The sequence below is a fragment of the Cyrtonyx montezumae genome, unplaced genomic scaffold, assembly GCF_038088225.1.
Source record: "Cyrtonyx montezumae isolate F1298 unplaced genomic scaffold, pur_monq_1.0 scaffold_3, whole genome shotgun sequence".
Lineage (NCBI taxonomy): Eukaryota > Metazoa > Chordata > Aves > Galliformes > Odontophoridae > Cyrtonyx > Cyrtonyx montezumae.
In genome coordinates, this window is record NW_027072034.1 from 72419671 (window position 1) to 72434545 (window position 14875).

The following is a 14875-nucleotide window of genomic DNA, read 5'->3' on the forward strand; positions in this document are numbered from 1 at the left end:
AAAACCAAGCTCGGGCCACGAGGCTGCCCCCCAGGCTCGAGCTTCAACGAACTCCAGCTCAGGGCGGCGTCCCAGGGCCGCTGCTGAGGCCGTTAACTGCCTTTGAGAGCCCTCAAGGCCTTCGGCAACTCTGCACCTGCAGGAGGCGGCACTACCCACACATTAAAAGGAAAGCAGGCGCCCTCTAATCCGCCGTACTCCCTCCCCGCCAGCAGCGCCCCTTTGCAGCGCTGTGGTGGTGTGGCTGTGGAGGACGAGGCGTGTGGCCGCCATGTCTCGCTCGCAGCGCTCTCGCAGCCCTTACTATTTCTTCGTGCGTGAGCATCTGCCCCTGCTGCGGCAGCGCGGCCTGCCCGTGAGCCGAGTGAGCGATGGCATTCCTCACCTCAGCCAGGAGTGGGCGGTGAGGGGAGAGGGCTGTTGTTCAGGGGAGAGGGCTGTTGTTCAGGGGAGAGGGCTGTTGTTCAGGGGAGAGGGCTGTTGTTCAGGGGAGAGGGCTGTTGTTCAGGGGAGAGGGCTGTTGTTCAGGGGAGAGGGCTGTTGTTCAGGGGAGAGGGCTGTTGTTCAGGGGAGAGGGCTGTTGTTCAGGGGAGAGGGCTGTTGTTCAGGGGAGAGGGCTGTTGTTCAGGGGAGAGGGCTTGGGGAGAATGGAGGGCGGCCTCAGGGGAAGACCTCTGTGGGATGGCAGCGCCTTTGGGTGCTGAGGGAGCGTGTGCTCGTGGGGTGCCCTGCGTTGAAGCCAAACGGCTTTGTGAGGGAGTTATGTGAGAATTGACAGACTCCGTTTGGAAGCAAGGAAACGTTGATTTGTGGGGTTGCTGAAGGGAGAGGTACAGAGGCATTGATGGTTCTCTTTGCTTCAAGCTGCTGACAAAGGAGGAGAAGATGGTCTATGCAGAGAAGGCTCTGAAGTGGAAGGAAAAGAAATCCTTGCAAGCTGCAGCCAAGGAGGTAAAGGTGCAGGAAGGAGCAAGTGGTGTTTGCATCAATGGGGCTAATTGCTCATTCTGAGTACTGTAAACTGATAATTATCAGCCCTTGTCAGGCAGAGACAATTATCTGGAATGTGAATGTGGATGTTACTCACACTTTATGCCTAGATTGCATCGTGTAAGCCTCTGAGGTTTCTGGGCATCTGCCCAAATCTTTTTGCTGCCCTAAGAGCTCACTGTTCGTGTATGGATGTGCAGGACTTTATTAATAGAACTGCAACTCCCTCTTGGTCTCATAGCCACAGAAAAGTCTAGTTACTCAGGGATTTATCAGCTCAGATGAATACCTATCCTAATCAAAGGCAAATGAGCGTTTTGAGGTTTCTTTATCAAAGTTGTGGGAATTGTTGAAGATTTCAGTCTGAAAACTTCCTTCTATGCATCATTAAGTTGAACAAAACAATTTTTTTTAATACTTCTATTACACTTCAGAAGCTTAGCTGAAATTCCTTCCAACTGTGTGTTGATTGAGGTACTAAGATAACCGTTCTCTGTTAGTATTCTTGCCTTAGCCTTCAAGTCTTCAGGCACTTGTATACACACTAAGAATTTGTTCCACTTAGCCATAATGAGCAGTGGACATCCTGTCTTTCTTTGGTAAGAGGTGATGAATTTCATTAGAGTTAGTTGATGGAGTTTTCTCATCTTTTCTAGGGCCCTAAGAATCCAGTACCTGCTCACGTGACTACAGAGACGTACAGAGTGACATCTCTTCTTGATGCCTCTGCTATATCATGGATGAGTGATCAGGGTACAGTGATCTTACAGTAGCCGGTGCTGTTAGATAAAAGCTTGCCTTCTAAAGATATTCTGTGTTGTACCCGTACGAAGATAGTTTTCATTTTGGCAGTAGTTGCCTTTGTCAGATGTGTGCTTGTTCTTAGTGATGGTGTAGGCCCACGAAGACCTTTCCTCGTGTAGTTGGTGCAAATGCTCCTCTGCATCCCTTGAAATAATTCCACTACCTGTTTTTCTTTTAGCTTAATGGGTGTATTGTTACTAATACATTACTTACAGTTCCCTCAGGGCTTTTTGCTCTGACATTTGTGATTTACAAGGCCTAATCCAAGTTTGGGATAATAGAATGTTCGTACTGAGATCCAAGGGCAAGAAGCTCAAACTAATCTAACACCTATATAATATAAATGATATAAATGGGTAAGTACTTGGTCAGTACCTGTGGGACATCCTGGCTAGTTTCCACGTGTCTTGAAAAGCAAGCTTTTTACCATCTGTACCTTGTCTTCAAATGGATGTTTGGATTAGAATTAAGTAACAAGCATGTTTTATTGTGGAAAATGATAGATGGTGACACTTGCAATAGAAGTTAAACAGCCAGTTAATAGAAGCTGTATCTGTGCTGTTTGGTCAAGTTTCTGCTCAAGCCTTTTACCTAACCAGTCTCTTGAACATGTCATAGTTATGCAGGCTCAGAAAATAGTAGCTCTGTTGAAAAAGTGTAATATCTGTTAGCTTTCTCACTGCCAGAATCTATGCTCAGCTGTTGCTATAATGTAAACTTGATCAGGTTGATGATGGTGACTTGAGCTGGCATAACTGATCTTTCAGCTGAGTCCGAGATGCGTTTTATGATCTTGCTCCTTAATATTTCTCAGTGAAAGTCTTGCGTGGTTGCCCATACCGGATTCATTTTTTTTCTTTGTGAAAAGAGCTCCACTCAGGAGGTCTGTCTTCCTTTCCCACTGCAGCTTGTGGAAATCAAGATCCATGTAAAGTAGTGCCAGAACTTAAGCTTGGGACAGGTGGTGCTGAGTATCATAGAATCTAGCCTACTACATCATTTTAGTAGAACAAATAAGGTTTTTGTTTACTTGTTTTGATGAGGGGCACAGTGTAAGGGTGGGTACTATCTTTAACTTCAGAAACAGCATTATGTAGCGTTTGTGACTGTTAGTTAAAGTATTGTTTGGTCATTCAAAACCAATAGAAGATACTTTATTTTCTAATTTTAATTAAAGTAACAAAATTATATCTCTTTTTTTCCTTTCAGCTGTGGTTGCAGACATCTTCTATTTCCTGGACATCTACAGTCACGGCAAGCTGCCGTCCCACTGTGATCAGCGCTTCCTCCCTTGTGAAATCGGGTGTGTCAAGTACTCCCTGAAGGAGGGCATAATGGCTGACTTCCATCACTTCATAGATGCAGGTGATTTCCAAGGAAGGGGGGTAGCCTGGAAGTAGTTCATCTTGCTCTGGGTTGAGAGGGAAGTTTTCTAGTGCCAGTTGCTGCTGTGCTCATTAGATTTCTGATATTAAGATAGGTTTCTTTCTTTAGCTACAAGCGATTAGACTTCTACTTTAAATAACTGAGCATTGCTGTTTTCTGCTTGCTTTTGAACATCTACTTAAGTACTTGGTCTGCATGAAGCTTTGTAGAGGGCAGAATAAATCCAAAGGGCACTTCTGATGTTTGTGCTTTATTTCGTGCTGAGGAATGTTTGTTCTGGGCTTAACTTATAAATGCAATGCAATATACTCTTCAAATGAATGCAACTGAAAATATTTGTTTTCAAGAATAGTTGTGGTAGTTGTACAAGGCCACAGGGGAAGGTGAAGCTGCTCCTTTGTATAAATAAAAATCTGCTGCCTATTTCAGAGTTAAGGATCTGTCACTGTGGTGATGGATGACGGTTGTTTCTTTTTCTCCCATTCCTCGTGTTTTTCTGCAGAAGTACCACCACTTGGTTTTCGGTATCACTGCCAGGCTGCTAGTGAGTATCAGTGGAGGAGAAGAAGAGTGCTATGCAAGGCTTTACAGTTTTGGATTCTGCTTATCTGTTCTATATCCAGTTGTTTTGTAAGTCTCACCTGGAAGCTTCCCCTTCTGGGGACTTCCTGTCATCTTTTGAAGAGAAAGGGGTGAGAGGACAGCTTGCTGCAGTCACCTTGCTTATTTCTTGTACCCTCAAACAGCAGAGCTCTTCACTGCTGTGTTTCCCTCGTGACTCTTAAGCAGTGTTTATAGATTGTCTCTTTCCGTTAGTACAATTACTCCCCTTGTGTGCACAGGGAACAAACTTGGCTTATGTTATCCTACGTCAAGTATTTAGATAATGACCTCTCAAAAGGGGTAGATGTGCATGCATCTGCTCACAGCCCAGATTGCTAGCCTTTTTCAGGAAATAAGGTTTTCGTAGCTTCAATTACACATCTTCTCTGTAGGGAAAGAGAGGCATTGTTTTTAAGTATAGATGTATATACATCAAATTACAGAGGAGGGCAGATGGTGGTTTAAGAAACAAAATTTCTCATAAATTAAAATTTTATCCTCTTCACCTTTTGCTAGGTGATGCCACTCATAAGATTCCTCTGTCTGGATTTTGTCTTTCGCGTACTTGCTACCCAGTTGTCATACGTGAACTTCTTAAGTTTGCCCAGCCAGCTGGAGGTGCTTGTCCTCGTTTTTACTGCAAGGTATGATCAGGGTGTAAGGGAACTGTTGAACCACTGATCACCTGAGGTGAGCAGTGAGGCAGCTGTGGGAGCACAGGTGAAGGCAGTGCACCTGTATGACTGGAAGGGGTGGTGTCTGACTCCACCTCTCCCGGACCCCATTTAAGGGCTGACCACCATCAGGGAAGGATCTCTTGTTGCAAGAGATCCCTCCCTTGTGGAGTTTCTTTTGCGAGCTTCAATCTTTGGAAACAGCTGAGTGTTTCTCTTCTTATCAATTGTCTGTTTAGAAGGATTATCCAGAAGATAAAGTATACAATCTCTTTTGACTAACTATACCATTTGGTATTAGTAATTTGTCTTAACCTACACAAGGTCAAAGTAAGGCACTCAAAATCAAAACCTGAGTTCTCTTCCAGTGGGTAATCAAGGAGAGACTTTGCTCTAATGCGCATTCTGTGTGCAAATGAGTGATGGGGGAGGTTGGGACGATGACACACTCAAAGTTTTCTTCCATTATAGAAAGAAATTACCTTACATAAGTTTGGCAGTTGAAACCTGTTTTTTTTGTTTCCAGCTTTTTGCAGGAACTAAAAATGATATGGAACCTAAATAAGCAAGCTTCCTTTTTTGTTCTTTTTCCTTCCACACCTAGCCACACATACAAACCCCTGCTCTGTTAGAGAAAGAAGCTAACCTTTCCAGAAATGAGCGACACAATTTCTGCCTACTTATTCACAGCCTGCGTGTCTGGCTCTGTCTATTGATGAGCATTTCAGACTGTTCTGACACTGTTTGGAATTTTTAAGATTGTACTTAACTTGAGTGTACTGGATAATAGTTGGGTAATCTCGCTTCTCTGAGGATGTTTTTACACTTTAATGACTTTTCACGTGAGAATGCTGTACATCTTATTTTTGCTGAATTGCTGATGAGTGAAATAAAACACTGAGGTTCAGAGGAATGTAAGCATCGTGCCAACTATATATAATTTTTTTTATTCCCCTTGAGCCTAGTGCTAGTTAACTCATAAAAGGAGTGGAGGATCTAGATCTTGGGCTCCATATATAAATACAAGTGCTGTGCATGGAGGGAAAATAACATACAGCAGTTAGTAGAGATGGCTGTAGTATGAGTTAACAGTTAACTTGTCTCCATGTATTAGCCCAGAATTTCTCCTGAGATTTGGTTGGAAGACTGCCTTGGTATTTGATTCCTCTTCAAGGTAATTTTCCGGGAGGTTGTATATAAACATGGACTTTTGTTTTGGGAATGATTTTTTTTAAGTGCAGCCTGAGGTCTTGCAGATATTAAATTATATACTGTACTTATTATGTTCTTGAATGTGACTGAGATTTTCTTTTTCTAGTCTGATGGCAGATTCCGAATCAGCTGGTGTCTTGAACGAATGGCTAGTGTAGCAGGTGGGAAAACAGTTGTTTTTGGCTTTTGTTTCTCCAAGAAAGGAGGGTTATCTGATCATGGACTGCTGTATTTGTCAGAAGGAGTTCAGGTCTCAGGAGTTTCATAAAAGCTGATACTGATAGCTAGAACTGTTGCGTGTGCTTCTTCTCTTCCTCCCCATAAATGCTGCATGGTTAGTCAGCTAACCGGCTAATGAGCAGATGAAGAGTACAACCAGAAAAAGGTGCAGAAGCAGTGAGATTACTGAGAAGGTGAGTGTAGGGGAACAGATGGGGGAACTAGCAGCTTCTGAGGAAAGATGGCCTGTAGGTAGGATATAGTGGAGTAAACTGAGAGAGTATAGGACCTGCCTTGATAAAATGCCAGATATTATTAATATCAGTGGCAGAATAATTTGTTGAGGTTTACGTGACTGTAGGGATAGAAGAAGATGAAGAGTGAACAAAGGCTGGCTGAAAAGAGTGGATGTTATGCTGATGTGGATTTCCTCTGGGCTATAGGTGTTCGGAGATCTCTGGAGCTTCTTACTGTAGAAGACCTGGTAATAAAACTGCACCAGAAGGAATGCCAAAAGGAGCCATCCAACGCTTGGGTGTTTAGAGAGCTAAATGTTGTCCTGTGGGATTTTTCCAGTAATACCAGGTATGTTGGTTTCTTTTTCTGTGGAAATGGGTATTGTTCTGATGTGTCTGGGTGCCTTAAGTGCAGCTTGTGCACAGCTAGGCTAAATTCTTCAGGAAACCATCTCATCAAAAGATTTCTTATCACAGCGTGGCTAAAACAGGAGATGTGCGTTGCTATCTTTCAAAAAAAAAAAAAAAAAAAAGACCGGTGTCTCTAATGCTGAGTCTGGAGCTTGATTTAAAGGACAGTTAAAAAAAGAAAATATATTGTGATACTTGAAGTCATAGAAGTGAGGAGATTCAGAGCCTTGAGAAGCTGGATTTTAGTATGTACCTCACACTGCAACTGTGATGATGAGCTAGATGTGCTTTCTAGTGGCAGAAAACAAGCTCAAGAGTCAAGTTACATCTCACACTTTCCTGAAGGAATTCTTTTTATAATGCTAGAATGCATGTATTTCATAGGATTGTTTTTCTTCTTTTCCTTACATGTCTTGAACAGTAATGTTTTTACTACTTTTGGATCCTTGTGTTCTATTATATAGTACCTAGAGGCATTGCAGAATACTTAGCACTGATACAGTTAACAGTGGAGAAAAGCTGAAGTATGCTTCTGTTATAAAGAAGAATTAATAATTTGATCTTAATTCTATTGAATTTTTTGTCTACTAGCACTTATCCCTGAAAATCTGCTTATGCTATGGACATCTAGATCACTGAGTAATCACTGCTGTTTCTTTCCTTCTGAAAGAAACTACTACTTCACAGTAGAGGAAAGCATTAAAGAGAACGGAGGAAAAAAAAGTACTTCATAACATTTGCAGAATGAAACGGGGATGGTTGTATTAAGAGGGATTTTCGTTGTAGTGGGAAACTTAAAGATAATCAGAATTTAATGGGGTTTCCTTTTGTCTCTGCCACAGTGTCTGGAAGGTTGCTGGCTAAGTGCAGTTCTCAACTCTACATAAGTCATCTAGATCTGTTAGTAAATGTTGGTCATCTGTGTAATTTTAAATGGATGATCACTGAGACAAAAGATAACCTTTGATGTTTGCTCCTGTTCCTTCTGATCAGGCCAACTGTTCGCGTTGATTAAAGATGTAGATACTTAGACAGTAAACCTCCGTTTCATTTTATGTAGGTGCAAGTGGCATGAAGAGAATGATATACTTTACTGTGCTTTGGCATCCTGTAAGAAAATGGCGTGAGTATTTCACAGGAGTTGTCTGCAGTGTGATGGCATTTCATTTTGTTACACACGCTTTTTGGCCCCGATTGCTTTGAGCACGGTGATTCTGAATCTTGAGTTTTATTTATTTCTTGCACTTCCAGGACTTCATTCTGTTTTCACTTTAGTTTTTGTATTAATACTGTAAAGCAGTATGCTGCTGTAGCAGTTTGGTATAACGTGATGTCTATGATAATATCCATCACTTGGTCATCACTACCTTCGCTATTGGAGAGCTGAAAGAAATGTTCTTTGTTCAAATTCAGTGTTTTTCTTCAGAGGTTTACTAAGCTTCAGTTCGATGGGAAATTCTCAGTATATTTTAGTCCATCTCTAGAAATTTGTATACTGTTTTACATATAATGTAGATACGCAAGCTTCTCTTTTTTAGGTTGAGGGAAGGACAAATAGTTGGGAAAGAAATGCAGTTTAAGATCTCAGTCAATAGTAGTAATATTATTTGAGAGAAATAGTAATTAATTTTTTATTAAAAAAAACAACCAGTATTAAGCAAATTTCCAGTGATGGATTTAATGCTTATGAGTGGTTACATTTGACAGCATGGGGAAGTGACTGTGTTAATTTGATAGAATATGCTGGTGAACTTGGAAGCATTCAGGGTTGTTAGCTGCTTTGACAATATCCTTTTGCCCTCTGTCATCTCTGCGTCTTGATCTGTGGTGGCCTTGTCAGTTGAAGATCTAAGAATGCTGTGTTTCTGTATATAAGCATTACAACCCTATTAACAAAGCTTTTCTTGATTTCTTTATTTCCCTGGTCAAGTTATTGCATCAGTAGATCTTTCGCTGGTTCGTATGGAGTCTCACTGACAGCTGCTCACCTGCCTCTTGAAGACTTGTATTTCCGCTTCAGTCACAATCTGAGGCAACTGATACTGGATGCTGCACGTTTTCAGGTCAGGTTCTTCAAATTGTTTTCCTGTGTTATTTCAAGTTAACTCAAGTCTTCTAGACAGAACACACTTGGTAATTTCGGGTTAGCCATCTTCTGTTTTGGATGCTTTTTTTTTTTTGAGGAATACTTGGTAGACTGAGAAAAGGAAAATAATCTCTAGCTGGGCAGTTTCTTGTGGTGTGTTATTTATTACTACTACTCACAGGTATCACAAATAGTTACGCATGCCACTTTAGAGAAGACTTCTTATTTTGAATGCTTATTTCTTTCTGCAGGAAATGAAGGCCAGGGGTTCTGGAAGGGGTAAATGCATCCTTTCTCCAAGTCGAGTTCAAGATCTTGTCCCTTCTAGATGTGAGTTCGAGATTTCCTCATTTGTAAAGGGAAAGAGAGTATTTAAACATAATCCAGTTGCAGCTTTTTCAAATTTCTGGGCTCAGAAGTTACTGTCTGTCAGCAGCATAGAACTCAGCTCTGCGTGAGCTAGGTTTGTGCAGATATCATTGAATTTCTCTAGATGAAATAACTACACTGTTACTGGACCAAAAACTGTGGTCAGTAGGTCTATACAAAATCAGATTTTTCTCATGAATGCTGCTGTTTTATAACACCTTATTGTTTTGTCATATTTACTTCTTTCTTGCATGTTTAGATGCTTTGAGGCAGGGCAACCTTTAAAATACCATCTCTCTTCTGGAGTTGTACCATTTGACTCTGCACATACTTCTTGCAAGTATTTTGTTACTCCTGGATTTATAAAAAAAAAACTTTGCTCCAAGTCCTCTTCTTGGAGCTAAAATCTTTCTAATATAAAGTATGTGCACTTGATTCATTTGTGCAATATGTGGCTAACCTTCAAAATGGAACAGAATAAGGTTTGCAAGACAAATAACTGTAAGAACTCTGAGTTTGCACCTTATGTTTTTGCGTGGATAACACACACTGAATTAAATGCTGAAACTGTTCTAAATATAAATCATGAGATCTTACATGGACTTGGTGGTTATGGAGGGCAGAACCTGTTTCTCACTTTTCCTGTTAGAAATACTGAACACATTCCACTCCACAGCATATAAAAGAAAATTCCATTAGTTTATGCAAGCTTCAAGGATTTATTTCATTTGTAAACTATTTCATTAGGTGATTCTTCACTCCTTTTGAAGATGTCTTCTTATGGAACAAGTACCACACGCGGAAGAGGAGTCACTCGATGGCTGGAAAATACACGTGACCTGAGCTCATCTTTCAGCCACTGAAAATCTTCTTTACATCTCTATCTCTTTCTTTTTCTTAAGGAAATAAACTGCTGTCTGTCTGGAGAAAATGTTGGTTGTCTTTTCATCTTACGTGCAACTTTTGATTGTTCAAGTTCTTGTTGAAATGATGAAACTGTTACTTACTGGACTTAGAGAAGATCTACTGGAAGATGTTTTGAAGTTGTGTCCTCTCTAAAAAGAAATGCTATGGTAGTTCTGTTTCTTAATGGATGGAGTGCAAATTCAAGAGTGATTAGCAACATCATTGAATTAGAAATTCTTTAGTGGCCACTCCAGCTTTAAACAAGTGCTGCTTTATTTTTTTTCTTTAGTAACCCCCTTCACCTCATCTGTATATGGAAGATAAAATTTCAGTGTAACTCTCTACAAATGGAGAGAGCAGTGGAGGTATGACAGGATGCACTGGAGAGTATACAGTGTCATGGTCTCAAAGGATTGCTCAGAATTGGTTTCTTCCACCCACTGAGAACTCGAGTAGTCATTCGATGCAAAAAAGCAGATATTCTATGAAAAAGTGTGGTGACAGTTTGTCAAACGGTTTACGGGCAGGTTCGGCCCGGTTCTGTGACGATTGGTGCGGGGGACCCACGCCCCAGGGAAGGGGGAAAGGGAAAAGGGAGATGGGCCTAGGAACAAAACAGCGGCAGCGATCTGAGGAGGAAAGCTAATTTACTAAATAAGATATCGGAAAGCAAAATAACACAATGTAATACAATATAATTGGAATTAAAGCTAATAAATCAAATAAAATGAGCAAGAGAGAGTGTCCGATAAACCGAAGGCCTTACGCTAACGCTGAAGGCGGACGGCAGCGAGCACCCACTGCTGAGTCGATCCCAAAAGGAAAGAGGGTGTCCCGTGACCGCAGACAGTTTTTATCTTTCCCTCTGTGCGTAAACACGTAAGAACGCAAAGCATCGCAAAGTCCTCTGGGGAATGGAGTTGTTCTTCTCTTCTGAGACAGGTATACCTGGAACTATCGATGATCCACGGAGCTGGAGCATTAACTCTTTAACTCTAAATGCACTACGTGATGTTACGATGTGGAATACCAGTACCAAAAATCATAAAACCATGACATTCCACCCCTTATTCCACATCACTACATCATGTTTGATATATATGTATAGAAGAACAGTGGTTAACATGCATTATATACACACACACACAACATATATAAGTATATACATGGAATTACCGACTGCACTCGCCCAACATCAAATTCCCTTGTGGTACACACTGAACATCCCCATTCTTCTGCATCACCCACCAAGTGGACCCAGGTCCCTGAGCAAAAACAGTTCCACGGAGAGGTTTGCCCTTTCCAGAAGCTGGAAGGACCCAAACTGCTTTTCCCAACATGTTCTTTACGTGTACTACAGGGACCTTATCTCCCTCTACAGTAGGTAGAGATCTGGATTGGGCAGGACCATCACGATTGATGGATCCTCGAGTGTTGACCAACCAGGTGGCTTCTGCCAAATGCTTCTCCCAGTGCTTAAATGTTCCGCCACCCATTGCTTTCAATGTGGTTTTTAACAACCCATTGTACCTTTCAATTTTACCAGAAGCTGGTGCGTGATAGGGGATATGATAAATCCATTCAATACCATGATCTTTGGCCCAAGTATTTACAAGAGAATTTTTGAAATGAGTTCCATTATCGGACTCAATTCTTTCTGGAGTGCCATGTCGCCACAGGACTTGTTTCTCGAGCCCTAAGATGGTGTTTCGGGCGGTAGCATGGGGTACTGCATATGTTTCAAGCCACCCAGTGGTTGCTTCCACCATGGTGAGCACGTAACGCTTACCATCGCGAGTTCGTGGCAAGGTGATATAATCAACCTGCCACGCCTCCCCATATTTATACTTTTGCCATCGCCCTTCTTCCCAAAGAGGTTTCATTCTCTTGGCTTGTTTAATTGTGGCGCACGTATCACAGTCATGGATAACCTGTGCAATAGCATCCATAGTTAAGTCCACCCCTCGGTCTCTAGCCCATTTATATGTTGCATCTCTTCCTTGATGGCCAGAGGTCTCATGGGCCCAGCGAGCTAAAAATAATTCACTCTTGTGTCGCCAGTCCAAGTCTGCTTGAGCCACCTTAACTTTGGCAGCTCGATCTACCTGATGGTTATTTTGTTGTTCCTCAGTTGCCCGGCTCTTAGGAACATGAGCATCTACATGGCGCACCTTTACAACCATATTCTTTATTCGGGCAGCAATGTCTCTCCACAGTTCAGCAGCCCAAATAGGTTTACCCCTCCGTTGCCAACCATTTTGTTCCCGTTGCTGTAACCACCCCCATAAAGCATTTGCCACCATCCATGAGTCAGTGTAAAGATAAAGCACTGGCCACCTCTCTCGTTCAGCAATATCTAAGGCCAGCTGGACAGCCTTTACCTCTGCAAATTGACTTGGTTCTCCTTTTCCTTCAGTGGCCTCAGCAACTCGTCGTGTGGGGCTCCACACAGCAGATTTCCATCTGCGGTGCTTACCCACAATGCGACAGGATCCATCTGTGAACAGGGCATATCTCTTTTCATTGTCTGGTAGTTCATTATATGGTGGGGCCTCTTTGGCACGTGATACCTCCTCTGCTGGTATTGTTCCAAACTTTTTACCTTCAGGCCAGTCCGTGATCACTTCTAGGATTCCTGGATGACTAAGGCTCCCCATCCGAGCTCGCTGTGTAATCAGCGCAATCCACTTACTCCAAGTGGCATCAGTAGCATGATGGGTAGAGGGAACCTTTCCTTTGAACATCCAGTTCAGCACTGGCAGTCGAGGTGCCAGGAGGAGCTGCGTTTCAGTACCGATTACTTCGGAAAGCAGCTCGAACCCCCTCGTACGCGGCTAAGATCTCCTTCTCAGTTGGAGTGTAGCGCTCCTCAGACCCCCTGTACGCCCGACTCCAGAATCCAAGGGGTCGGCCTCGGGTCTCTCCAGGAGCTCTTTGCCACAAACTCCAAGTGGGACCTTCCTTTCCAGCAGCAGTGTAGAGGATGTTCTTTACATCCTGTCCCGTCCGCACTGGCCCCAGGGCCACGGCACGGGCTATCTCCTGCTTAATTTGCTCAAAAGCCTGCTGCTGCTCAGGGCCCCACACAAAATCATTCTTCTTCCGCGTCACCCGATAGAGAGGGCTCACAATGAGACTGTAGTTTGGAACATGCATTCTCCAAAAGTCCACTACACCCAAAAAAGCTTGGGTCTCTGTCTTACTGGTGGGTGGAGACATGGCAGTGATTTTGTTAATCACATCTGTAGGGATGTGACGACGTCCATCTTGCCACTTTATACCTAGGAACTGAATTTCCTGTGCAGGCCCTTTCACTTTGCTTCGCTTGATAGCAAAGCCAGCTCGCAGAAGGATCTGGATTATTCTCTCTCCTTTCTCAAAAACTTCTCCTGCTGTATTGCCCCACACAATGATATCATCAATGTATTGTAAGCGCTCAGGAGCACCGCCCTGTTCCAATGCAGTTTGGACCAACCCATGGCAAATGGTTGGGCTGTGCTTCCACCCCTGGGGCAAACGGTTCCAGGTGTACTGAACGCCCCTCCAGGTGAAGGCAAACTGTGGCCTGCATTCTGTGGCCAAAGGAATTGAGAAGAAGGCATTAGCAATGTCAGTGGTGGCATACCACTTGGCTGCTTTTGACTCCAGTTCGTACTGGAGTTGTAGCATGTCTGGCACAGCAGCACTCAGTGGGGGTGTGACTTCATTCAGGCCACGGTAATCTACCGTCAGCCTCCGTTCTCCACTGGCTTTACGCACCGGCCATATGGGGCTGTTAAAAGGTGAGTGAGTTTTGCTGATCACTCCCTGGCTCTCTAGCTGACGAATCAAATTATGAATGGGGAGCAAGGAATCCCTGTTGGTTCGGTACTGCCGTCTGTGCACCGTTTTTGTAGCAATCGGTACCTGTTGCTCCTCCACTTGGAGCAACCCCACAACAGACGGATCTTCTGATAGGCCAGGCAAAGCAGACAGCTGCTTAACGTTGTCTGCGTCCACAGCAGCTATTCCAAAGGCCCATTGATACCCTTTGGGATCCTTAAAATATCCCCTTTTGAGGTAATCAATACCAAGTATACATGGAGCCCCTGGGCCAGTCACAATAGGATGTTTTTGACAGTCTTTACCAGTGAGGCTTATTTCAGCCTCCAACATGGTTAACTCTTGGGAACCCCCAGTCACCCCAGAAATATAGATTATGAGAATGAGAAGGCTGCCTGATATCCTTGCAAAGCTGTTCTGTCCTGAAAAGGTCTCAGAAAGCATGAGAAGTGTAACAGTGGATGGAAGGCAAATATATTGCACCTATCTGCCGAAAGACAGTCTGGGGAACCATAAACTGATAAATTCCCGTGCTTCTTGGAAAGATCGTGGCTTGAGCCCTCTTGGAACACATTTTTTTGGGTATGTGAAGTAGGAGGAGAAGAGTGGCAGCGGTCAGCGTGGATTTGCCAAGCCAAAATCATGCCTCACCATCCCACTTGCCTTCCTTGATAGATTTGTGAGTGAAACAAGTATAACAGTGGCCATTTGCCTTGACTTTGGCTTGCTGGATTGTTGAAATGGACTTCTTTTTTTCCTTTGTACACTTCATTACACACGAAATAACTCCTAGATTTCCGAGGTACTATTAGAAGGAGGAAAAAATAATATATAAATATCTTAGCAAGATTTCTTTCAGCAAGCGTACTATTAATGATTTATCAGAATAATACTGTTCTGTTCTTCCCAGTTTGGCGAACAGATCTTGGTAGTCCTGCAGATGGGAAAATGGTTTGTGAGCACTTAAAATCTGGTGTTCTGTTGTTGCTTTCTTTTTCATGCACAGATAAAGCATATGCGTGTGTATTCTTCCGTCTGAAAGCTGAACATAACCAAATAGAAATATACTATTGACTGTCTGGAGTGCCACTCCATTTCTGCTCAGTTCCCATCTTGCGAGGGGTGTGAGTATCAACGTTAGGTATGTATACATTAAT

The 14875-nt window shown here is 42.9% G+C and overlaps 1 protein-coding gene across 1 annotated transcript; it reads left to right on the forward strand.

Moving 5' to 3' along the window:
• Window positions 1-271: 271 nt before the first annotated feature.
• On the forward strand, window positions 272-9853 carry LOC136053337 (protein maelstrom homolog). The gene is made up of 12 exons (XM_065744100.1): window positions 272-403; window positions 865-951; window positions 1647-1743; window positions 3004-3159; window positions 3683-3724; window positions 4300-4427; window positions 5776-5830; window positions 6332-6473; window positions 7596-7658; window positions 8466-8598; window positions 8873-8951; window positions 9738-9853. The coding sequence occupies exons 1-12, from the start codon at window positions 272-274 to the stop codon at window positions 9851-9853; spliced, it is 1230 nt and encodes a 409-aa protein (XP_065600172.1).
• The last annotated feature ends 5022 nt before the right edge of the window (window positions 9854-14875 follow it).